Here is a 23,487-nt window from a genome sequence, read left to right as displayed (position 1 = left end):
GCCTTGGGCACTGCCAGGGATCCAGGGGCAGCCACAGCTCCTCTGGGAATTCCATCCCAGCCCCTCCCCACCCTCACATCCAGGAATTCCTTCCCAATATCCCATCCATCCCTGCCCTCTGGCAGTGGGAAGCCGTTCCCTGTGTCCTGTCCCCCCATCCCTTGTCCCCAGTCCCTCTCCAGCTCTCCTGGAGCCCCTTTAGGCCCTGCAAGGGGCTCTGAGGTGTCCCTGGAGCCTTCCCTTCTCCAGGTGAACATTCCCAGCTCTCCCAGCCCGGCTCCAGCCCTTGGAGCAGCTCCATGGGCCCCAGGTCTGGCTCAGGATCCTCCCCAGTCCCTTTCCAGTGTTTTTTTTGGGGTTCCTCAAACAACAGCAAACTCCAGAAATGGGATGAACTCGGAACTGGGATATTTTTTTCCAAGCCCAGCGGCTGAGAAAAGCCCTTTGCAGAGCCAAGATCATCCCCTCCCACCTGGAGACCTCTCAGAGATCATCCCAAAAAGGCTTTGCCCATGGAAAAGGTGCAGGAGAATCTCCCAGAGAGAAAAACTCCCGGGAGCAACGATTTTACAGCATCCCATGGAAGATGAGCTGCAGCTTCCTCCCTAAAAAAAAAAAAAAAAAAAAAAAAAAATTAAAAACCAATACTTTTAACGTTTTCCCTTTTTTTGGTAAAGATTTTACTTCCTCCACTCGGGAGACACAGTGTAAAAGGCAGTGGGAAGCTTGTCCAGCTTCTAGCAGGATAAAAAATTCCTTGGAAAAGCGCTGCCAGGGCCAGACAGCCACTCCCGTGTGATGCTCCCGAGGGCAGGAAGCCACTGGAATATTTAATTTTTAAAGCCGGGTGCTTTTAAACCCAGACCAGGTTTTTAAACTCAAACCTGGTTTTTAAACTCAGACCAGGGTAACTCCAGAGCCACTGGAATATTTCACTTTTAAACCTCTCTGTTTTTAAACCCAGACCAGGTTTTTAAACCCAGATCTGGTTTTTAGACTCAGACCAGGGTAACTCCAGAGTCACTGGAATATTTCACTTTTAAACCCAAACCAGGTTTTTAAACCCAGACCTGATTTTTAAACTCAGACCTGGGTGATTCCAGAGCCACTGGAATATTTCACTTTTAAACCTCTGTGTTTTTAAACCCAGACCTAGTTTTAAAACCCAGACCTGGTTTTTAAACTCAGACCAGGGCGGATCCAGAGCCACTGGAATATTTCACTTTGATACTGCTGTATTTTTAAACCCAAACCAGGTTTTTAAACTCAGACCTGGTTTTTAAACCCAGACCAGGGTGACTCCAGAGCCACTGGAATATTTCACTTTTAAACCTCTGTTTTTAAACCCAGACCAGGTTTTTAAACTCAAACCTGGTTTTTAAACCCAGACCAGGGTGGCTCCAGAGCCACTGGAATATTTCACTTTTAAACCCAGACCTGGTTTTTAAACCCAGACCTGGTTTTTAAACTCAGACCAGGTTTTTAAACCCAGACCAGGGTGACTCCAGAGCCTCCAGCTTTGCTGTCCCTTGCCACATTCCTGGAAAACCGACCCCAGGGATGAGCGATTTCCAGGGGCATCACCCTCCTCCTCCTCCTGCCTGAGCCTGGAGCTCTCCCGGCTGGGGAGAAGCAGAAAAAGATCCCAGGAGAGGCCGAGGTTTTCCCTCTGGGAAGGATCCTCCCGTGGGAAAAGGCAGCTGTGGTGTCAAACCAGGTCCTCTCCCGGCCGTCCCAGGGTGTTCCCAGGTTCCCTGTCCTGACTAAGCACTGCGGGACTGCTGGAATCTCGTTTTTCCAGCCGGGAAGCCTCTGGCGCGGTGCTGGGTGTGAGGCTCAGAGCCCAGGGAAGTGCGGTCCTCCAGGAATTCCCCCCCATACTCCGGGGTGGGATGAGAGCAAAGCGATGCTGCCCCTGCACTTGGAAATTTTCACTTTTTTGGGAGGCAAAAACATCATTGAAAATCTGTTTAAAACCCCTCCTCCTTCCCAGCTTCCATGAGGAATATTTCCCAGTGCTCTGGAAGTAAAAGCAAGCTTTCAGAGCACCCGGCACAAGATGAATTTAATGAATCGAATCGACGTGAATCCCAAGGAAGAAAAGTGCTGCAGTCCCAACATCCCCTGAATCCATTTGGGAGCAGATATTTAAAGAGAGATACAAAAATAAATATATTTTGCATTTTTATCCTCAGCAAACAGCTCCCAAAGCTGCTGAAAAACCTCTCGGAGTTGGCGAAACCGAGATGTAGGTGAGGAAATTATTTTCCTGTTAACATCAGAGGTGAAGAAGCTCTTAATAAAAGGCAGGGGAGGAAAGGAGAAGCCTGGGGCTCGTTTTAACAGCAACAAAGCACCTGCGAAAGCCAAATCACCCGAGCTGGGAGCCAACTTCCACCCGGGCCGAGCCACGGGGCCACAAATGCGGCTCTGAGAGGGAAGGGGAGGCAAAACCCCCTCAGCACATCCCACCTGGCCACTCCCCCGTGGCCCAGAAACCGCTGCCAAGGGGCCCAAATATTCTCCAGGGAGTTTTAGGACCGAGGTCAGGCAAAAATAGGAACTTTCCGAGGCTCCCCATGACCATCAGCTGAGCGTGAGGAGCTCTCAGAGCTCCCCCACACGTGCAAAGCCTCCAGCTCTTTGTTTATTTAACGCGGAGCAGTCACTTCCCGAGCAGAATTTCACCCGAAAAGTTCCTCACAATCCTGCTTTCACTTCCCAGGAAAGCATTGGTGGGAATTTCACCCCCCTCCGCCCCGGAGCCGGCTTCCTGTTGATGTGAAACCCAGATAAAGCAGCGCCGTGCTCAGCTCAGCCCGCGCCTCGGGCTTTCATTCCTCTTCCCCGAGCCACAAAAAAGGGCAGTTTTACCTTTTCCTTGGAATCTGAAGCTCGCTCCCATCCCTTTTGGTTAAGCGGCCTCAGCTGTCCCCAGGCAGGAATGGCCCGCGGGGACAGCGAGGTGACACCGGTGTCCCCAGTCCCGTGACACAGGAAGCCGTGGGAGGTTTGGGGTTTTTTTTTTTTCCTCCCAGTTTGAGGCTGGATAAAACTTTTAAGTCGCCGCCGAAGCCATGAAAAACTCGAGGCCGTCCTCGCCAGCTCTGGAAAATAAGGATTTATTCAGCAGAAGTATTGTTGAGAGATAAAAATGCTCCCTGCACTCCCGGCAAGACCCACAAGCATCAGCCCAGCTCATCTCTTCTTTCAATAAGCATTTTCCTCTGATTCGGGAAGAAATCCGAATATTTCCGGGTGGTACCCCCGTGCCTCAGTTTCCCCCGAGGTTCCAGTGAACAGAGCACCGGAGCAACTCCAAAACCCAACACCTACAGGGGAAAAAAAAAAAAAAATAATCCAGCATTTCCCTCTGATTTGGGAAAAAATCCGAATATTTATAGGTGGTACCTCTATGCCTCAGTTTCCCCCGAGGGTCCAGTGAGCAGAGCACCCGAGCAACCCCAAAAATCCAACGCCTACAGGCTGAAAAATCGCGACAGAAATCTATTTACACGGCTGATACCAACCAGCGAGGCAGCACAAAGCCAAGCACTTGGCAGAGCCTCGGTGGCCAGGGGAATTCCCTCGGCTTTGGCCTTGCAGGAAGCCCCATTTTCCAGGCCTTTATTCCTCTGCAATCAGAAAAGGAAACAAAACCCACATCCCCTCTCCCCATCCAGCAGCTCCAGCCGTGCCCTGGCCTCGCCGTGCCTCTTATCTCCCATCCCCGTGGGTTGTCCTCACGTTTCCCTCCTTCCCTGGCCAGCAGCTCCAGTCCCTGCTCCAACCCAACAACCACAAGGTCGCCTTCACCTTGCCCCGGCCGAGCCCCTGGGCAAGAGCTTTGTGAATCAAAAACCTCCCCGCTTGTCCCGGGACGCGCCATAAATTTGCATCTGAACCGATTCATGGGGCTGCCTCTGCTCCTTGGGGGATTTTTAAGTGGATTTCAGGGGATGTGACAGATTTATTGGGCTCCGGAGTTCCCCTGGGTCTGTCTGGAGCCACGTTGGGGTCAGGGGTTAAAGACCTCACATCGTAAAAGGCCGGAGTTCAGTGGCTGAGCCGGGATTTTTGGGTCTTTCCAGCATTAATAAGATGCTGGGGCAAAATATGGAGTGAGGGGGGTTGAATTTATCCCCCCCAAACCCCGCTGTGAGCCGCGGGATGGAACAGCAGAGCTTTAAACACCAGATGCGGATCCCTGGTGCAGCCTGAGATTAACAGGGGAGGATTTCTGGCTTTTCCCTTTACACCTGCAGGGCTCCAGCGCTGAACCCCCTCCTGCCCCATTTTCCTGGCCGGCAGCTGTGCCGGTCAAGCTGGATTAAACCCTGGCACCAGCGGCGCTGGGAAGGTCACGAGTGACTGCAGGGGACGGGTCAGAGCCCCCAAAAGGGGGGTTGGACTCACAGCGCCCTCTGAGCAGGGATCTCTGTGGGATCAGGGAGAGGACGCGCGATGCTTTTTGCCTTTGGGGTTGGCAGCGCCTCGGATCCTGGATCCCAGCAGGAGAAGCTGCCAGAGCAGCACGAACCCAGAGCAGAGCAGAGCCGGGGCTGCTGCGACCCCAAAACCTCCCCTCGCGCCAGAACCACTCCCTGACTCAGCTGGGTATTCCAGGAGCACTCGGGAGAGGAGGAATATCCGATATTTTCCAGGGAAAAGCACGCAGCTGAGCGAGCTCCCCGAGCCTGGCAGCAGCCCCCAGAGCCCCAGAGGAGGTCACCTCCTTCCATCTCCTTCCAGCCCCTTCCCATCCCAAACCTCAGCTCCAGCAGCAGCACGAGCAGGAATTATCCCATCCCATCCCATCCCATCCCATCCCATCCCATCCCATCCCATCCCATCCCATCCCATCCCATCCCATCCCATCCCATCCCATCCCATCCCATCCCTCTCCTGCAGCACCTCCGAGCCCAGCACGAGCCCGCAGCACCCGTGGGATCACTGGATTTGGGGATGCGGCCACCCACCCACCCACCCCCTCACCCCACCCCAATTCCAATCCCCATTCCAGGGGCGCCTGCCCCATCCCTAAACCCCTCTGGCACGTTCGGCGAGGCTCGGGGGGAGCTGGCCCCGGGGCAGGTGACCCTGGGGACGGGCGGGGGCCGCGGGCCGGGCCCGCAGCTCGGGCGGGATGTGCAGCGCTGCGCAGGCACAGCTGGCACAGCGCTCCTGCCTCGGCAGGTTCCTCGTGAGCGCTCCTGCCGGGGCTGCGGCGCTTTCTGGGGAAGAGTTTTCTATTTCGGGCAGAATGGTTTCACTTGGCCTATATTAAGCGCATTCATTTCGCAGTCACAAGGCAGCGCAGAGCGGTGCGGGAGCCGCTTCTCCCCCGGCAGCTCCGCAGCCTGGCAGCTCCCGATCCCGATCCAGCCCACTCCTGGTGCCCAGCCCGCTCCTGTCCAGGTGCTGAAGGATCCAATCCCGCTCCCATCCCTCCATTCACACCCCGCTGAGCCCCACCGGGGAGCTGCTTAGCGCCTCTTTAAATTCCTGGCTCGAATTCCTGCATGAAGCGCTCCCCAGCCCAGCTCCCGGAGACGGGAAAAGCCACCAGGAATTGCTGCAACATCGACACGCGACGGCGGCGTGGAGGGGAAGCATTGAGAAACCCTCAGGGGTGACCTCTGCCAACCTCGCCGTGCTCCCCGGGGATGCTGTGTGGGCGCAGGGATTGGGTGATGGAAGCATTTCCACCTTTTCCCTCTCTCCCTCCCACTCTCCTGGGCGCTGCGGCCTCGGGAAGGAGATGAATCTCTGCCCCGTGCCTCGTGGACGCTCTAACTGTGATTACAGCCCTTCAGGGATGACAGCAGAAAATAAACAAACACCTCTTCCAGGTCCCACGGCCCGGCTGGATGAGGCTCGTGGGAAAGCCCTGGGGCAGCGGGATAATGAGGAGCTGGGATGAGGAAGGAGCATCCTCTGCTCTGACTCAGCTCGGGCTCAGCCTGGTCCCCACGAGCCGCCCCGGGCAGCTGGGATGGACCGGGAGGGTTTCGCTGCCCACCCTGCCGCTCGCCTGTGCCAGCTGGGCACCGGGACCCGCGTGGAATTCAGGCCGGCTGGGCAGGGATGGGCTAAAAATAGCAGCGTTTCAGATTCAGCCTGCATGAGGTTCTTCCCTTCAGTCGCTGGTTTATTTTCTCCCTCTTCCCAAGGCTCTCTGCAGCCTGGGACGAAGGGGAGCACGGGCTGGACCCTTCCCGAAGTCCTCCAGGGAAAACCTGGAGCTGGAACAGTTAAATTGGTTCAAATCCCCGATGTTGATGCACTTAGAGCAGATTAACCTCGGCATCAATGGACTCCCAAATCACACTGAACTGGCTTAACCCTTCCCTAAATGGGTTTAACTGGTTTGCAGCAGGGGCTGGTAGAGCTTTAACGAGCTCGCAGCCGAGTCCCAGCGGTGGTGCTTTCCTGGGAAGCCCTGAGCCCCCATCACGGCCCCACGATCCCCCAAAACCAGTTTGGGGGCTGGAAGGAGCTGAAAGCACTTCCCATATTTGGGGGGAGCCCTTCAGCACGAGCACCTTTTCCAGAACATTTTCCAGCTTCTCCTCTGCCCAGGTGTTTTTTTCCCAACGCTTTGGCACCCTGACTCTGAAGGGGACCCCAAAATTTCCCCTATTTCCAGTTCCCCACACCAGCAGGGTCACAGATCCCCCGCCTGTACACCCCAACAAACCCGCCAGCTGCAAAGTGACAGAAAACAACCTCGGACCTCCAGCAGGGCCCCGCTTTTCCACCTGCCCCTCTTTCCAGCACCAGCATCCCCAGAGGAGCCTGTGCCCAGCCGGCTCTGGCACAGCCCCAGCACCTCGGCAGGGCCGAGCCTGGAGCCAGCGAGGGCTGAGATCCCCCCAGGGTGACCATTTAGGAGCAATTTGGGCCATTTGCAGATGCTCCGAGAGACGCACGGGGCAAAGCAGCTTCAAACCCGCCCTTGCTCCGGGCGGGGAACATCTCCCTTGCTCTGTGACCCAGCAAAACCGGCGCCTTTTTAGTACCTGCCACCAAATCAGGCGGAAAACCCGCCCTGAGCTCCCTCCCTAAGCCAGGCCGGAGCAAGCGGCTGCGTCTGCAGTGAGGCCAGAACATCCTGGGGGTGCGAGCGAGCCCCGCTGCCAGCCCCGCTCGGTGCCCGGGGCACCGCGGCACCTCGGCGAGGAGGTGAGGCAAGCGCTGGGCTGGCCCCGTGTGTGCCGAGCAGCACGTTCCTGCTCTTATCAGCTCCATCGGGATCAGCTCCAGCGGGATCAGCTCCAGCGGCGCCCGCAGCGTTCTCCAGCGCTGCTCCAAGGGGAACGGCCCCGAGCGGAGCGCGTTCAAGGGGCTCCTCCTGACTCTTGGTGCCCATTATCCCATCGCCTCCCTCCTTTCCCACAGAGTCACCAGCTGATCCCACTGACTCACGCTCGTGGCTCCTTTCCGTGGCCCGTGGCCGTTTCCCCGGTGCCTCGGTTCCCATTGACTCACCCATCCAGAGCTCACCCTCTCTTTTCCAATTCCCATCCCGGGCATTTCTGGTCACTCGGACTCACCTGGACCTGCCTTCCATCCCTGCATCCCTCAGGGGCATCCCAGTGTGGGACCCTCGGGCTGGGCAGCTCCTAAAAATCACCTTCCAACCTGTGCAGGAGTGTTATTCCCAGGCCTCCAGGCTGCAGGGAGTTTCCTTTTCCAGGAGCAAAAGGATTCCCCCCATTTCTCACCCCGGCTGGCATCTTCTGCTGTGGTTTTTTTTGTTGTTTTGGTTTGGTTTGGTTTTTTTTTTTTTTTTTTTTTTTTTTTTTTTTTTTCTCACAGACCATGGAAAAAGTAATAAAAGATTTGCAGAATTTAGATGCAATCAGTGCCTCAAACATATTCCTTCAAACTTCCCATCCACCCCTTCCTCCATCGCGGAACCATCCCATGGTTTGTCTTCTCCAGCTGCAGTAGAGGAATCATTTAGGAACGAGTCTGCAAGGCTCGGGGAGCACAGGGAAATGGGATTTTTGGGGGGAGCAGGGAGACGCGGGCCCCGGCGCGTGCTGGCGCACCCAGAGCCGGCCTGAACGGCTCCGAGTGGAAAATTCCTGTCCGTTGAGCTGGGATTGTGGTCCAACAGGTTTTTAGTCCCAGCCCCTTTAGTTGTGTCAGTGCAAAAACTCATCCCTAGGGCATTTGTTCAGATCACATGGGCGAGCGTATAAAAATGGGTCCTGCCTGTCCAGGCTAGTTTGCACCTGGAAAGGGAAGGCGCTGCTGGACCGGAGGGAAGAGCCGCGGGACAGAGCGGGGCCGCTGCGCTCAGGTAACCACGCCCGGAGAAAATTATCCCCATTTTCCCCCAGGGAGCGGCGATGGGGCATGGAGAGGGTGAGGGTTTGTCCGCCGGGAAGTTGTGGGGGGATGCAAAGGCTTTGAGGGTTGGGAAACAGGGGCTGGATCCTGCCCCAGGAACAGCTCCAGGTGCCTCCGAGGCTGTTCCCAGCGCCCAGGGGTGGCGCAGCCCCTCCGGAGCGGGTGGCACTCGCAGCTCCTCGTTCCCTTGGAGCTGTGGAGAATTGGGGTGCGGGACCCGTGTGGGGTGCCTTGGTGGCCCTCAGGGTTTGACAAGCGGCCCGTGGGCAGAGAGGAGGCGGCTCAGGCAGAGCCACGCGTGAGGAGACACCGAGATGTGGGGGCAAAGAGTTTTCCAGCGTGGAATTGCACGGGATCTCCCACGGGGACAGCGCAGGTGGAACCGGCCGCTGTTCGCTGCTTCTCTTGGGGGTGTTGGTGGCTCCTGCCAGGTCACCAGCACGGCCGTGAAGCCACCGAATGCTGGCGTCAGCTCCCCGCCCGAGTGCCCCGCAGGGCAGGGGGAGAGGCAGCGCTGCTGCGCTTCCTTTGCCGCTGGGGTGGGAAGCGGCTTTGGGGAGCCGGCAGCTCCCTCACCAGCCAGGGCAGAGGCGCGGCCGCTCCCCCGCGGGCCAGGACTTGCGGCCGGGCTCTGTGATGAGGAAAGAGGGAGATCCTCGTGCCCCGGGCGCTCCTGGGCTGCTCCCAGTGCTGGCTGTCACCTCCCCCCCGTGTCCCTCTTTTCCTGCTCTTCCCTCCCTCCTTCTCCCCGCTGGGATCTCCAGAAGTTTTCTCCCCACTCAACGCTGTCTCTTCTCCTTCTCTGCTCTCCATCCCTGCTTGGAGACAGTTGCTTGGAGACAGACTCCTGGTTCTTTGATGTTTTAATCCATGTATTTTTGTTTTTAATGGGGGAACAGTGGGGGCAAAAGGAGGCACAGTGGGTGCCACCGCGCTGGTAGGGAGCAGAATGGGGAGGAGAGTCCAGGGAAGATCTGACACCAGCAGGAAAGGTCTAAAACGAGCAAATCCAGCATTTTTCCCCCCATTAAGAAATATCCAGCTCCCCACCAAGCCCCCCATGCTCCGTGCCCAGGAAGAAATCCCAGGAGGGTCCCACTTTATCCCTTCTCTCCCCAGGCCCCCACCCAGGTGCGGCATGAGAATGAATTCCTTGGCTGGGGGTGGCCTGGAGGGTTATTTTCCTTTCCTGACGAAGAGCCCAGGCTGGTTGGCAACGTTATCCGCCTATTTCCTGCACCGCTCTCCGTAGCAAGAGAAACCGGGAGAAAAAAGGGAAACAGAGAAGCCACAGGATGCACCGTTATAAGAGGAACTTTCCCCAAAATAGAAGCTTTTCACAGTTTTTTCACGAGGCGTCAGCAGCTCTTAATGCTGTATGAAACTGTGAATCCTGCCTGGAGCAGCCGGCGGGAGCCTGTCAGTGCTCCAGGCTGCAGCTGCAGCCTTCCCCGGAGTGTGGGGCCGGCCGTGCCCCCCAAAAACCCACCCGAGGTGTCGGGAACGAGCAGCTGGAAGCGCAGCCTCGGCTGTGATTCCATCCCAGCAGCGCTTCCTGCACCCCCGGGGTGGTAAATCCAACAGATCCCAGCTGGAGGGTGCAGAAATCCCGCACGGATGGATCGAGACCTTGAATTTCGCCCTGACCTGGTTTTTAGCTGCAAAAAAGACCCGTCTGGAGAGCCCCAAATGTTCATTAGCTCAGCACTGGGGCAGAGGGATGCTGGGCTTGTGCAAGGAGTCGCATTTTACAGGAGCACACGGCTCCTTCTGGGTTTAAATATTTATAAGCTGAGCGCTGAATCCCTGGAGCTCTGCAGCCGTATCGATGGCAGGGTGAGCTGTCACCCAGCGGGTGTCAGGTGGCTGATTCCCGGGGTTGGGAGATGGGATCCAGCTGAGCCAGAGAATTCCTGCATGCTGGGAATTTCCAGAGCCCCCCAAAACGCCTGGCTCTTTGGCTTTGGCAGGACAGGGGATGGAAGGTGCAAAAATGTTCTTTTTTGCTCGTTTTAGACCTTCCCTTCCGGTATCAGCTGTTTCCTGTGCCCTGCTCCCCCACCAGTGTGGTGGCACATCCCAGTGTGTCCCTTTGTAGCCACTGTTCCCCCATCAAGGTTGGGTTTGGCCATTTTTGGAAAGTTCTGGTTGAGGATTTCTCCTGGCTCCAGTTGGATATTGAGCCCATAAACCCCATTTTTTAGGAGCTGTCACCTCCGTCCCTGGCTGCTGATGGGGCTGGGGGGCCCTTGGGGGTGCTTGGAGCAGCTGTCCCGAGCAAGGAGAGCCCTTGTAGCCCCATCCATCCATAAAACCTGCAGGACTTGGGATTTTCAGAGCAGCAAAAGAGAGGAGTGACCCTTCCTGCTCTTCCTGGTGAATCCATGGATGGATCCAGCCCCACGGCGGCTGCCTGGAACGCTGCCTGCCAGGAGCCAGGACTCTGCTGGCTTTGCCAGGAGCAAATCCCAGGCTGGACTCTGCTCCTGACGTGTGCAGGCACTGCTGATCCAGCAACGGGGAAGGAGGGACAGCCCCGCGCCCTGCCGTGCTCCAGAGCCTTGGCCAACTCACCATGCCAGGGGACTCGGTGGCCTGCTGGCCACCCCGGGAGCCAGGCACTGCCTGGGGGGCTCAGATCCACAGGGAAGGCTCTTAGCCCAAGGGTGAGGTGCTTGGAGAGGGGGTGGGAGCTGGGAGAGCCTCGCTGGGGCTGAGGGGAGGTTGTCACTGTGGAACTGCGCAGGGGACAGTTCTGAGTGTGCTCCATGGGTTGATTTATTTCGGCTGCTTTGTAGGGCGGCACGAGGAGGGCAGAGCTGGCAGCGAGACGTGGGGACAGTGGGAGGATGAGGGGCAGCTCTGTCCTCGCACCAGGACGCCACTTGGCCAGCCCAGGACTTGCCTTCCCAAAGCTTTCCTGTCCCCAGCGTCGGGGCGTAATGCTGAGCACGGGGTGGCTTTAGGATGTGAGTCCACGTTTGGGGTGTCCTCACTGAGTCCCTGCACCCTTTCCTTCCAGAGCCCGCCACGAGAAAGCGATGGAAAGCCCCGGGAAGGGCAGCCCCGCCGGGAAGATGACTGCCATGGCTCACAGCCTGTAAGTACCCTCCTGCCGCCTCCTGCCTCCTGCTCCTGGCACTTTTCCTCCGGCCACTTTCTCCAGGACTTTGCTCTTTGCTCCCATCCCACACGCGCCATTGTAACGCCTCCGTTCCCCATGGATGAGGTGGAAAACCCCCAGCAGGGCTTAGGCAGAGCAGGGTCCTGACTCTGGCAGCTTTGGGAATGTGTGGTCTGCGGCTGCCAGAGGTTTTTGGGGATGTCTCCCCATCCGAAATCCACTTTTTCTGGCGAGGGATGCATTGCCTTGGTCTGTCCCAGCCTTCCAGCCCCCTGCAAGGTGAATGATGCTGGGTTTGGGGGGCAGAGCCGGGAAAGCTGCAGTGCTCGCAGAGCATTTGCTGCTCCAAGGAGCATAAGGAAAATGGGTTTGGGTTTGGATCGCTGCATCCTGCCCCCAGCGAGGCTGGGCAGGGTCCTGGCAGCACCTGGGAGGGGCGGAAACACCCCTGGCATTAATCTGGGGAGTCACCAATTTTACTGGGGCTGGAGCAATGTCCGCTCATGTCTTGGACATCCCGAGAGCTTCTTCATTCCTGGCTGGGGAGTGGGAGATGGAGGGAGGAGAGTGCTGTGGGGTGAAAAGGGGTGTTTGGTGCCAGCGGGGTGACCCCCAGAGCTCAGCCTTGGGTTTGGTGCTCTTTTGCTGGGAGCAAAGGTAATCACAGAGCCGGACAGATGGAATTCCTTGGGATAGGTTCAAGAGGCTCCAATTGGAGAGATGGGAGCAGGGAGGAAAAGGCCTTTTAATTACAGCCCTGCCGGAGGTAGCGGGGCTGAGGGAGCGGGGATGTCGCCGGGCAGCCGTGCCATGCCATGGGCAGCTGTGCCATCCCATGCTGTGCCATTCCGTGCCGTGCCAAGCTGTGCCACAGCGTGGGCTCGCTGGGGTACAGTCAGCTGAGGCTTGTGTTCCTCCTCCCACGGTGGAGAGGGGCTGTGAGCAGCACCCACGCGCTGCACGGCTGCTCCCGAGCCCCTTCCCCTGCCCCGTGCCTGTGTCCACCGCGGTGCCTCCATTCCCGGCTCTCTCTCCTCCCGGGAAACCCTTTCTCCCGGGAAGGAGGCCCGTGCGAGCTCCGCAGCCGGAGCGTTCTGCCTTGCGAGTGACAATCGTGCTTTTGTTTTGCCTGGCTGCGAGAGGGGCAGGCGGGAATTTGGCTGCCCAGAAAGCTGCCGGGAACCCTTTCTGCCACAATTAAGCACCTGCTACAAGAGAGCAAATAAGCCAAATCATGCGGCTGGCAAACAAGCTTTACGTGTTCTTTCCCCGTGACCCACTCCAAGAAGCAGAAAGCTCCAGGCTCTGCGGCTCGGCTGCTCGCAGCTCCCGAGGCAGGGATTCGACAGCTCCGCCGCCGGCTCCCGGTCCCGGTGCGAGCACCGAGGCAGCGCCGGGAGCCGCCTCTTGCCGGCTCAAAAGCCAAAAGGGCTTTCCCCTCCCCAAATTAGCGGCTCCATCTCCTTCTGCTATGGAGAGACAGATCCCCGTGCTGCGAGTTCGGTGAGGCGGGGGGCGACGGCCGGGCCGGGGGGGGCTGTGCCGGGGCGCGGCCAGCGCTGGGCTTGGACGCCGTTTGCTGCGGTGCCGCATCAGTGTCAGCCTCGGCACGGGCTGCTCCAAGCGGGAAGGGATCAGGCCATGCAGGGGGCCGAGCTAAGCGCGGCTCAGCGGCGGCGATGGGGAGGGAGGGCGGCTGAAAGCCTCGGGAAGGGATGGCGAGGATCAATCACATGATGCGGATGTACGGGGTCAGAGCAGCGGGGCCGGCGCTGCCCGGCGCCTTCCCGGCAGCCGCGCTGCAAAGATGACTCGGAGTTTTTTACGCCCTGAGGGTTCAGATTTCGGGGGGCTGCCCTGGGGGTGAGGAGGGGGCTGCGATAAGCCCTGTAGAGAACGATAACAAGGCAGGGCAGCGGCGTATGGCCTGTGCTTGGAGGGCGCGGGGGGATGGAGCAGCTTCGCTTCCTTCCTGCCCCCCCCCCCCCCCATCCGGCAGAAGCCCTGCGAGGGTTTGGGGGTGCTCGGGGGGGGGGTGAAAGTGGGGCTTGTGAGGGGTCTCCTCCACCAGCATCACCACACATGGCCCAGCTGGGAGCTGGCACCTCCCTGAAATTTGGATGGCCCAGCTGGGAGCTGGCACCTCCCTGAAATTTGGGGAGAGGGAAAGGTGCTCAGAGGGATGCAGGAGAGGGTGCAGCCCTTCCCTGGATCAGGATTGGGGGGCACGGGGGGGTCGGATGCAGAGGAAGGGTGGAGGTGAGGTGTAGGGGGGCATGAGGGTGTCACCTGGCCCCCATGGGTGTCACAGATGATGCAGGGCAGGGTGGGGGTCTCATGCAGAGGGGGGATAGGGACCCATGCAGTGTGGGACTGGGGGCCAGGACGGAGACCCCTACGAGGGACGGTCCGGGGTAGGATGGGGGTCCCAAGGCAGAAATTGGGGCACAGCAGAGCCGCCTGAGAGGGAGGTTTAGCGGCAGGATGGGGTCGCATGGAAAGCAGGATCGGGGAGGACATAGCAGAGTCACCTGCAAGAGAGAATTAGGGGCAGGATGGGGGTCCCAAGGCAGATTGGGGGGGACCTGACAGAGCCCCCAGCGAGGGAGGGTTAGGGGCGGGCAGGATGGGGGTCCCACGGCAGGACCGGGGGGGGGGCACAGCAGAGCCTCCTGCAAGGGACACGATGAGGGTCCCCATGCGCGGCAGGATGCGCCCGTACCCCCCCGGGTGCCCCCCCCCGAGTCCCTCTCAGCCAATGCGCGGCAGCGGGGGGGGGCTCGGGGGCGGGGCCGGGCCGGGGCCGCTTGTTTTTTGTGAATGAAAGGCGGGGCGGCCGCGACTGCAGCGCGCAGGGCAGCGCGCACCGCTCGGCGCAGCGCGCAGGGAGGGCCGCGATCCGCGCAGGGCTCCGCGCAGCGCAGCGGGCCGCGGATGCGGAGATCGGGGCGGCCGAGGTGCCGCCATGGGCCCCCGCGGCCCCGGCCCTGAGCCGCGCAGCGCGGCGCCCAGCCGTGCCCAGCCGAGCCGCGCAAGCTGCGCCGTGGCCATGTCCGGAGGGGCGAGCCCGGCCCCGGCCCCTGGGAGCCGCCGCTTCGTCTGTGTTGGTGTAAGTACCGGGGCACCCCCCCCGCGCTTCCGCCCCGCGTCCCGCTCCGCCTCCGCGCATCCTGCCCCGCCGCCCGGCCCGGCCCGGCTGCCGGGCAGGGCACAAGCCAGGGCCCGGCCCCTTCGCCGTGCCCCACGGCCCCGATCCGGGTGGCCCGAGCCGCCCCCAGCCCCCTTGCAATGCCCCACGCCGGCTCTCCAGCCCCTTTCCCGTGTCCCGCACCCCCTCCCGGTGCTTCCCGTCCGCCTCGCAGTGCCCCGCACCCCCGATTCAGGTGCTCCGAGCACCCCCAAGCTCCTTGCGTTGCCCCGCAGCCCCGATCGGGTGCTCCGAGGTCTCCTGAGACTGCTCGCGATGCCCCACACCCCCGGCCTAGGTGCTCCCCGGTCTCCTTGCCATGTCCCGCACCCCCCATCTGGGTGCTCCGAGCACCCCCAACCTCCTCGTGATGCCCCGCACGCCTGGCCTGGCTCCTCCCCAACCTCCTTGAGGTGCCCCGCACCCTGTCCCGGTGCTGCCCGTGTCCCTTGCAATGCCCCACACCCCCGATTCGGGGGCTCGGAACACTCCTGAGACCCCTTGCAATGCCCGCACCCCCTCCGGATCCTCCCCAGCTCCTTTGCGATGCCCCGCACCCGCTCCCGGTGCTCCCCGACCCCTTTGCGATGCCCCCCACCCCCGATCCGGATGCTCCGAGCACCCCCGAGACCCCTTGCAATTCCCCGCACCCCCGATCCGGGTGCTCCCCGCTCCCTCCCCAAACTCCCGCACCCTCTCCCGGTGCTCCCCGATCCCTTTGCGATGCCCCCCACCCCCGATCCGGATGCTCCCCCGCTCCCAGTCTCCCAAAATTGCTCCTTTCAGGCCCCCGGCCCGCCGCATCCCCTGGCCCCGGCCGTGCTGCAGCCCCGCTCGGGGCCCCGTTTCTCCCGCACCGCCTCCCGCCGCGGCCTCCACAGCCCCGGTGCCTCCGCGGGGCCGCCCGGGCCCCGTTCCTCCCGCACCCTGCGGCCGCCACAAGCGTCCCGTTATTTTTGTGCATCGCCGCCGTTTCGGGGCGGTTTCGCCCCGCTTTGGGGGTTCTCCTCCCCTGGCGAGGTGCGGGATGGAGGATTTGGAGCCTGGGAGTTGCTAAGCGACGGCTCCCGGGGTGATGGTGCAGTTGCCTTGGCAACCGCGGGCTGGGAGCTTGGAAGGAGCAATTTTGGGGTTCTCCTTGGGGGGGGTGTGAATTGGGTGCCCCTGGTTTGGGTGAGGGGCTGCGGGCAGAGAGAGCAGGGCTGGGGGGCTGCTGGCTGGAGCAGCCCTGCTCCCTCTGGGAAGAGCTTTTCCTTAGGGGGGGACTCCAATTTCTCATCATCTTGGGTTATTTTTGCTCTCCGGTGGGGTTTGGAGCTGTTCCCTGGAGAGAAGTGATGGTGGGGAGGGTGGGGAAGGTGGGGAGGGGGTTTGAAAAGGTTCAGCCCCTCCTGGGGTTGGTCTCGTGGGTGAGGGGCTGTGACCCCCCCCCGTGCGGCCAACAGAGCCTCCTATGAGGTTCTGCTTTATCAAGAACCCCCTTTTTGTCCCCGCTGCTGTCCCCCTCTTCCTCTCCTCACGGCCGGCGCTGATCCCACAAGGATTTAGCCCTTAATTCCCATGAGGACTTTCCGAGCAGGCTGGGCTGGGGGTGGGCTGAGCTCCCCATGAGGGACAAACATCCCAAGTGCCAGCTGCCGTTGCCATTCCCTGTGCCTTCCCCCTCCATCCCAACGAGCTCGGCTGACTCGGGAGCACGGCTGGGCCTAAAAATAACCACAGCAACGCTCCCTGAGCACTCACACCCCTCCACCCCAGAGATCTCCTGGATCTCCTGGTCCTACGGAGCCCAGCTGATCCCTGGGAGGAGCAGGGGACTGGGGATGGCAGCAGATGGGGATGCCTGAGATGGAAATGGATTTTGAGGGGTTATCGGGGAAGGAGCCCACCTGCCCTGCCTCCTTTTCGCCGAGGAGGCTGCTGCTCCTGGTTTTCAATGCCCTTCGGGATGAATTCCCTGCATCCCAAAGGATGGAGGGGTGGCGTGGAATGCGGCGACAACTACTCGGAGAAGTTCTGCCTTGGGACCAGCCCGATGTGGAGACGCTGGCAGCCGGAGCAACCTGGGTTTGTGCCACCTGCCTTCGCCTCCAGCTGCCCACGGGGCTCGTGGCTCGGTCGTGCCCTGTGGGTCCAGGTGTGCCCAGGGAGCCTGCGCACGGAGGGAGGTGCTAACATTGGGAAGTCCTTGCCAGGCTGCCGGTTTGGGGAGCTGTGGTCCCACGTGCAGGGCTCGGTTGCCATCGTTACCGGGTATTTTCGCTCACTGCGCTGGTGGTTTATTATAGCAGCTCGGGAGGCTGCTGCCAGGAGGGAGCGACAAGGGGGAAGAGATCCGTGGCCTTGGGAAGTTTGGAGAAATTGGGATGTGGGGGTTTTTTTTGTCTTTTTTGCTATCTCTCAATCCCCTCAGTGCTTTTCCCCCTGGAAACCACACAAACCCTTGGGTTCGTGCAGTGATGAGTTAATTCTGGCTGCTTTAGGCTCTGGCTTTGAGCAGGGAGTGGGTTACACACCTGGGCACACCTGACGAGCAGCACCCACTGCACCAACATCTCTCTCTCGAGAGTGCTGGGGTCACACCTGCTCTCCCAATCCCGATGGCTGCTGAGCCTCTGGGAAACCTCAGGAGTTTCCTCTTGCTGCTCTTAGCTGGGAGCAGACATCCCCTCGGGAGCAGGGTGGGAAAAGGGGGGCAGGTCGGTGTCCCCCGCCAGGCAGCGGAGCCTGGCAGTGCCCGCGTGTGCGCTCGGTCAGGCGGCTCTGGAAGCTTCTCTCGCGAAAGCTGGAGAAGGAGAAAAGGAAGAGGAGGAAGGGAGAGGAAAAAAAAAAAGCCTCATCTCACATGAACAAGCATGAGCCGGAGAGCCGGGAGGGAGGAGGGCGCAATCCAACGCAGGCCATGTGTCTGACGCGGCACAGCAGCCACGCGGCCACCAGAACATGAAATTTTAAAGGGGACTGGCAGGGACAGCGAGCTGGGAAGGGCTGGGCAGCTGCTGCAGAGCTTCCCCGGGCTGCCAGCGAGTGTCAGCATCCTCCTGCTTTGTCCCCCTCTGGGTGCCCTGGAGACACCCCCCGGCTGGTCCTGGCTGTGTTTGACCCCTCGTTCCCTGCTCCCGCAGGTCCCAATTAATGGATTCTGACATGGATTATGAGAGGCCAAACGTAGAAACCATCAAGTGCGTCGTGGTCGGGGACAACGCGGTGGGCAAGACCCGGCTCATCTGTGCCCGCGCCTGCAACGCCACCTTGACCCAGTACCAGCTCCTCGCCACCCACGTGCCCACGGTGTGGGCCATCGACCAGTACCGCGTCTGCCAGGAGGTGAGGGCTGCCAGGGGTGCTGGGGGGGCTCACGGATACCCCGTGGGAATCCTGAGGAGGTGGAGCCGCGCTCTCCCTGCATGGGGGTTGTGATTTACTCCCCACGGCGGGGACAGCCCTGTTGTTGTTGTTGTTGTTGTTGTAAGGCTCAGGGACTCAGGAGCGGGGTGGTTTTCTGTTCCCGCAGGTGCTGGAGCGCTCCCGGGATGTGGTAGACGATGTCAGCGTGTCCTTGCGCCTCTGGGACACCTTTGGTGACCACCACAAGGACAGGCGCTTTGCTTACGGCAGGTAGGGAGAGGCAGAGCCTGGCGCTACTCCTCCTCCGGGCAAGGAAGGAGTCCTCAAACTGGACCTTGTCCTTGACCCAAACTGGACCTTGACCCCTTGTCCCCCTTGCAGGTCCGACGTTGTGGTTTTGTGCTTCTCCATCGCCAACCCCAACTCCCTGCACCATGTGAAGACCATGTGGTACCCGGAGATCAAACACTTCTGTCCCCGCGCCCCCGTCATCCTGGTGGGCTGCCAGCTCGACCTGCGCTACGCCGACCTGGAGGCCGTCAACCGGGCACGGCGACCCTTGGCCAGGTGGGACCCTGGTGCCCTGGAGATGTCCCTGGCTGCCCTCCTTATCTCCAGAGGTCTCTTCGTTAATTATCTCCCGTCTCTTTCAGGCCAATCAAACCTAACGAGATCCTTCCCCCGGAGAAGGGCAGGGAGGTCGCCAAGGAGCTGGGGATCCCTTATTACGAGACGAGCGTGGTGGCCCAGTTCGGCGTCAAGGACGTCTTTGACAACGCCATCCGTGCCGCCCTCATCTCCCGCCGCCACCTGCAGTTCTGGAAGTCCCACCTGCGCAACGTGCAGCGGCCCCTGCTCCAAGCCCCCTTCCTGCCCCCCAAGCCCCCTCCTCCCATCATCATCGTCCCGGACCCCCCTTCCAACAACGAGGAGCGTCCAGCCCACCTCCTGGAGGACCCCCTGTGCGCGGACGTCATCCTGGTGCTGCAAGAGAAGATCAAAATCTACGCACACAAGATCTACCTCTCCACCTCCTCCTCCAAGTTTTACGACCTGTTCCTCATGGACCTGAGCGAGGAGGACCAGCAGAGCACCGCGGGGCACGGCTTCGGGGTGGCCGTCACCGCGGCCGCCGAGCGGATGCTGCACCAGGAGGAGAGGCACCACGGGCGGGATTTCCTCCTGCGGGCCGCCAGCTTCGACATCTGCGAGAGCGCCGAGGAGGCCGGACCCGGCCAGCGCAAACCGTGCCTTAGAGCCTCCACCAGTGACGGGATCCTGCGGGGCAACCACTACGAGAACGGCGAGCGCGGGCTGCGGCGGGGCCGGAACCTCTCCTCGTGGAGCCGGGCCTTCACCAGCATCCAGGAGGAGATGGCCGAGGACCCGCTGACCTACAAGTCCAAGCTGATGGTGGTGGTGAAGATGGACGCGTCCATCCAGCCGGGTCCTTTCCGGGCCGTGCTGAAGTACCTGTACACGGGCGAGCTGGACGAGAACGAGCGGGACCTCATGCACATCGCCCACATCGCCGAGCTGCTGGAGGTGTTCGACCTGCGCATGATGGTGGCCAACATCCTCAACAACGAGGCGTTCATGAACCAGGAGATCACCAAAGCCTTCCACGTCCGGAGGACCAACCGGGTGAAGGAATGCCTGGCCAAGGGGACTTTCTCGGGTACAGCAGCAGCCTGGTCCTTGTGGGGGGCTCACAGGGTGGATGGGGGCTCGGAGCTCCTGGCTTTGCTCCGTGGGTGAGGGGGTGGCCGTGCCTCCCCCGGGGTTTTGGTCACACTTTGCTGTTTAGGGATTTTTATTGCTTTTTTTCCTCCAAGAAAGTCAGTGTGAAGCCCTTCCCTGGGGTTTCCTGCTTCCCAGCTGGCGCAGCAGCTCTGTTTATTTACGGAAGAGCTGCAAAGGCGACTTCCTTCTCTCCCAGCCCAGATTTTCACGGGGTCATCCTGATTTATGAGGAGCAAGTGCCCTTAGTAGGATTTCCCCAGCTTTCCAGCGAGCACCATGAGCCACCAGCACGAGGTGACATCCCAGGGGGACGTGAATGTCCCGGCCTCCCTCTGGCTGGATTTGTGTCATGGAGATGGATCCTAACACGGTCAGGCTGTCCCCGTGAGGGACAGATGTGTGCTGGCCCTCGGCACACCCCGGGAGAGAGATCCTCAGCCGCCTTCCCAGCTCTCCAAGGACTCGAGTTTGGGTGTGATATTTGCTTCCCAGGCTTTCCCCTCGCTGGCAAATGTGTTGTGGAGTGACCTGGGAAAGCCCCTTGGAACAGGCAGAGCACTGCTGAGGCTCTTTCCTCTGAGCTGTCAGGGAATGCTGGATAAAAATGAGATATTTTAGGGAAAAATACAGGATATCCCAGGCTCCATCCCCTTCCCTCTGCTGTCCCCGGGGGGAGGTGTTTTGTGGCAGGCGGTGGCTGAGCCCCAGGCGACAGGGCCGGTCCCAGCACCCCTCTGCTTGTCCCCAGATGTCACCTTCGTGCTGGATGATGGTGCTATCAGTGCCCACAAGCCCCTGCTCATCTCCAGCTGCGACTGGATGGCCGCTATGTTCGGCGGCCCCTTCGTGGAGAGCTCCACCAACGAGGTGAGGAGAGGTCCCTGGGAGGGTGGGACAGGCGTGGGGACGGCCAGGAGGTGACAACGTGTGTGTCTGGCAGGTGGCACTTCCTCACACCAGCAAGAGCTGCATGCGGGCGGTGCTGGAGTACCTGTACACGGGGCAGTTCAGCTCCAGCCCCGACCTGGACGACATGAAGCTCATCATCCTCGCCAACCGCCTCTGCCTGCCGCACCTGGTGGCTCTCACAGGTCAGTCCCGGGGGTTTCAGCACGGCATGGGGACTGTCACCCCCTCCCAGCCACCCCCTGACCCCCGTGTGTCCCCCTGTACAGAGCAGTACACGGTCACCGGCCTGATGGAGGCGGCGCAGATGATGGTGGACATCGATGGGGACGTGCTCGTGTTCCTGGAGCTGGCTCAGGTAGGACAGGAGCCCGTGCTGGCAGGGCTGGGGGTGCTCAGGGTGACACACAGAGGGGTTCAGCAGGGCTGGGGGTGCTCAGGGTGACACACAGAGGGTCTGACAGGGCTGGGGGTGCTCAGGGTGACACACAGAGGGTCCGGCAGGGCTGGGGGTGCTCAGGGTGACACACAGAGGGTCTGGCAAGGATGGGGGTGCTCAGAGACACACAGAGGGCTCAGCAGGGCTGGGGGTGCTGAGGGTGACACACAGAGGGCCCAGCAGGGCTGGGGGTGACAAACAGAGGGTCTGGCAGGGCTGGGGGTGCTCAGGGTGACACACAGAGGGTCCAGCAGGGCTGGGGGTGACACACAGAGGGTCCAGCAGGGCTGAGGGTGACACACAGAGGGTCTGGCAGGGTTGGGGGTGCTCAGGGTGACACACAGAGGGGTCTGACAGGGCTGGGGGTGCTCAGGGTGACACACAGAGGGTCCGGCAGGGCTGGGGGTGCTCAGGGTGACACACAGAGGGTCTGGCAAGGATGGGGGTGCTCAGAGACACACAGAGGGCTCAGCAGGGCTGGGGGTGCTGAGGGTGACACACAGAGGGCCCAGCAGGGCTGGGGGTGACAAACAGAGGGTCTGGCAGGGCTGGGGGTGCTCAGGGTGACACACAGAGGGTCCAGCAGGGCTGGGGGTGACACACAGAGGGTCCAGCAGGGCTGAGGGTGACACACAGAGGGTCTGGCAAGGCTGGGGGTGCTCAGGGTGACACACAGAGGGTCCGGCAGGGCTGGGGGTGCTCAGGGTGACACACAGAGGGCTCAGCAGGGCTGGGGGTGCTCAGGGTGACACACAGAGGGTCCGGCAGGGCTGGGGGTGCTCAGGGTGACACACAGAGGGGTCTGACAGGGCTGGGGGTGCTCAGGGTGACACACAGAGGGCTCAGCAGGGCTGGGGGTGCTCAGGGTGACACACAGAGGGTCTGACAGGGCTGGGGGTGCTCAGGGTGACACACAGAGGGTCTGGCAGGGCTGGGGGTGCTCAGGGTGACACACAGAGGGTCTGGCAGGGCTGGGGGTGCTCAGGGTCACACACAGAGGGGTCCGGCAGCTCCAGGAGCTGGACAACCAGGTCTGGCCTTGGATGTCCCTGGAGAAATGAGGTGGATCCCTGGTGCTGGCCCATTCCTGGCGGCCCTGACCGGTGTCCCATCTCTCCCAGTTCCACTGCGCCTACCAGCTCGCCGACTGGTGCCTGCACCACATCTGCACCAACTACAACAACGTCTGCCGCAAGTTCCCGCGGGACATGAAGGCTATGTCGGGAGGTGAGTGGCAGCCGGGGCGAGGTGACAGGGGGGTCCCGGGGTCCTGGCACCGCCCTCACCTCCCCCGTCTGCCCGCAGAAAACCAGGAATACTTCGAGAAGCACCGCTGGCCGCCGGTGTGGTACCTGAAGGAGGAGGATCACTACCAGCGGGCGAAGAAGGAGCGGGAGAAGGAAGACTACCTCCACCTCAAACGGCAGCCCAAGAGGCGGTGGCTCTTCTGGAACGCCTCCTCCTCCCCTTCTTCCTCTCCTTCATCGTCGGCAGCCACAGCCTCCTCTTCCTCCTCCTCCTCCTCCTCCTCCTCGGCTGTGGTTTGAAAGCCCGTCCTTGCCCTGGCTCCAGCGTCCCTGGGAGGAGACGGGGAGGAGGAGGAGGAGGAGAAGGAGGAGGAAGGGGGGGATGCCCTGCCCCAGCGCCAGGCGAGGAGCGGCACAAGCCCCGGAGCAGAGGCGGCACCGCAGGGGCGGTCCCTGGGGAGGGGCTCGGGGCCAGCCCCCGGCGCTCCTGGAGCGCTGCTCTCCCAGCGGCAGAGCCCGAGCAGCAGGAGGAACTCGCGTTTACAGGAGCACGAGGGCTGTGTTGTGGTTTCATTTCGGAATTTTTGTTGGAAAATTTATCTTTTTTTTTTTTGTTGTTTGGAACATCAGCAGCATGAGGAAGAAGGAGAAGAAGATGAAGAAGCGCATCCCGCTTCCACTTTGATTCGGAACCAGAAGCTCTGCGATGTGGTTTGGGTGTCTGATGGCATCTCGCCACCCGGAGCCACCGTGGGGGTCCTGCCACCCCCCTCGACTCACAGCAGGGTCAGGCACAGGGCAGGGGACCCCAGTCCCCAAATGCCCCCAGGCACTGCAGCATCTCCCCTACAAGAGGGGTCTGTCCTAATTCAGGGCACAGAGGGGACCGGAGTCCTCTCCTGCCTGTTCTTAACTCTTCAGTTTTGTTTAGACAGAAAACTTAAAGCAAAAAACCCTGACCCAATCCCAATCCCACTCCCTCAACCTGCCACAGCAGAAACCAACCCCGAGCCCTCAGCTTGGGATTTTAGCCTGGAAGGCTCCATTGTAATAAATGGTGTTTTAAAAGCCCGGCGTGGTCCCTGTGTGTGTGGGGGGAGCAGCTGGACACGGCACATCCTTGTGCCAGGCT

At 60.8% G+C, this 23,487-nt stretch overlaps 2 protein-coding genes across 14 annotated transcripts in view; one reads left to right on the top strand and one right to left on the bottom strand.

Annotated features, from left to right (window-relative positions):
• PEBP4 (phosphatidylethanolamine binding protein 4) overlaps positions 1 to 8,068 on the bottom strand; it is an 83,267-nt gene extending 75,199 nt beyond the window's left edge. For 2 of the 5 annotated variants that reach the window (XM_069035607.1, XM_069035609.1), the window contains exons 1-3: positions 7,557 to 8,068; positions 2,875 to 3,107; positions 473 to 605 (exon numbers count right to left, since the gene is read on the bottom strand). The gene's annotated coding sequence lies outside the window, so the exon portion shown is untranslated. Of the gene's footprint in view, positions 1 to 472; positions 606 to 2,874; positions 3,108 to 3,411; positions 3,616 to 3,747; positions 3,784 to 7,022; positions 7,105 to 7,556 lie in introns of those variants that run through there. The other 3 variants (XM_069035606.1, XM_069035605.1, XM_069035604.1) reach the window with 3 other exon arrangements.
• A 76-nt stretch (positions 8,069 to 8,144) lies between these two features.
• Positions 8,145 to 23,426, top strand: RHOBTB2 (Rho related BTB domain containing 2). 9 transcript variants are annotated; one of them, XM_069035287.1, is made up of 12 exons: positions 8,147 to 8,311; positions 9,481 to 10,197; positions 11,384 to 11,461; positions 17,798 to 17,999; positions 18,187 to 18,290; positions 18,402 to 18,587; positions 18,674 to 19,698; positions 20,512 to 20,630; positions 20,704 to 20,854; positions 20,939 to 21,027; positions 22,230 to 22,335; positions 22,414 to 23,426. In XM_069035287.1, exons 2-12 carry the CDS (start codon positions 10,190 to 10,192, stop codon positions 22,653 to 22,655), a joined length of 2,310 nt encoding a protein of 769 aa, XP_068891388.1. In that variant the 5' UTR covers positions 8,147 to 8,311; positions 9,481 to 10,189; the 3' UTR covers positions 22,656 to 23,426. The 9 variants fall into 9 exon arrangements, with proteins under 9 accessions (XP_068891384.1, XP_068891385.1, XP_068891388.1 ...); XM_069035283.1 differs by having other exon boundaries at positions 8,145 to 8,311; positions 20,704 to 21,027; XM_069035286.1 differs by lacking the exons at positions 8,147 to 8,311; positions 9,481 to 10,197; positions 11,384 to 11,461 and adding exons at positions 14,554 to 14,594; positions 16,589 to 16,739.
• The last annotated feature ends 61 nt before the right edge of the window (positions 23,427 to 23,487 follow it).

The sequence above is a fragment of the Aphelocoma coerulescens genome, chromosome 22, assembly GCF_041296385.1.
Source record: "Aphelocoma coerulescens isolate FSJ_1873_10779 chromosome 22, UR_Acoe_1.0, whole genome shotgun sequence".
NCBI classification, from domain to species: domain Eukaryota; kingdom Metazoa; phylum Chordata; class Aves; order Passeriformes; family Corvidae; genus Aphelocoma; species Aphelocoma coerulescens.
Note: the sequence above shows the minus strand (reverse complement) of the source record. Positions and strands in the feature narration are given on the sequence as shown.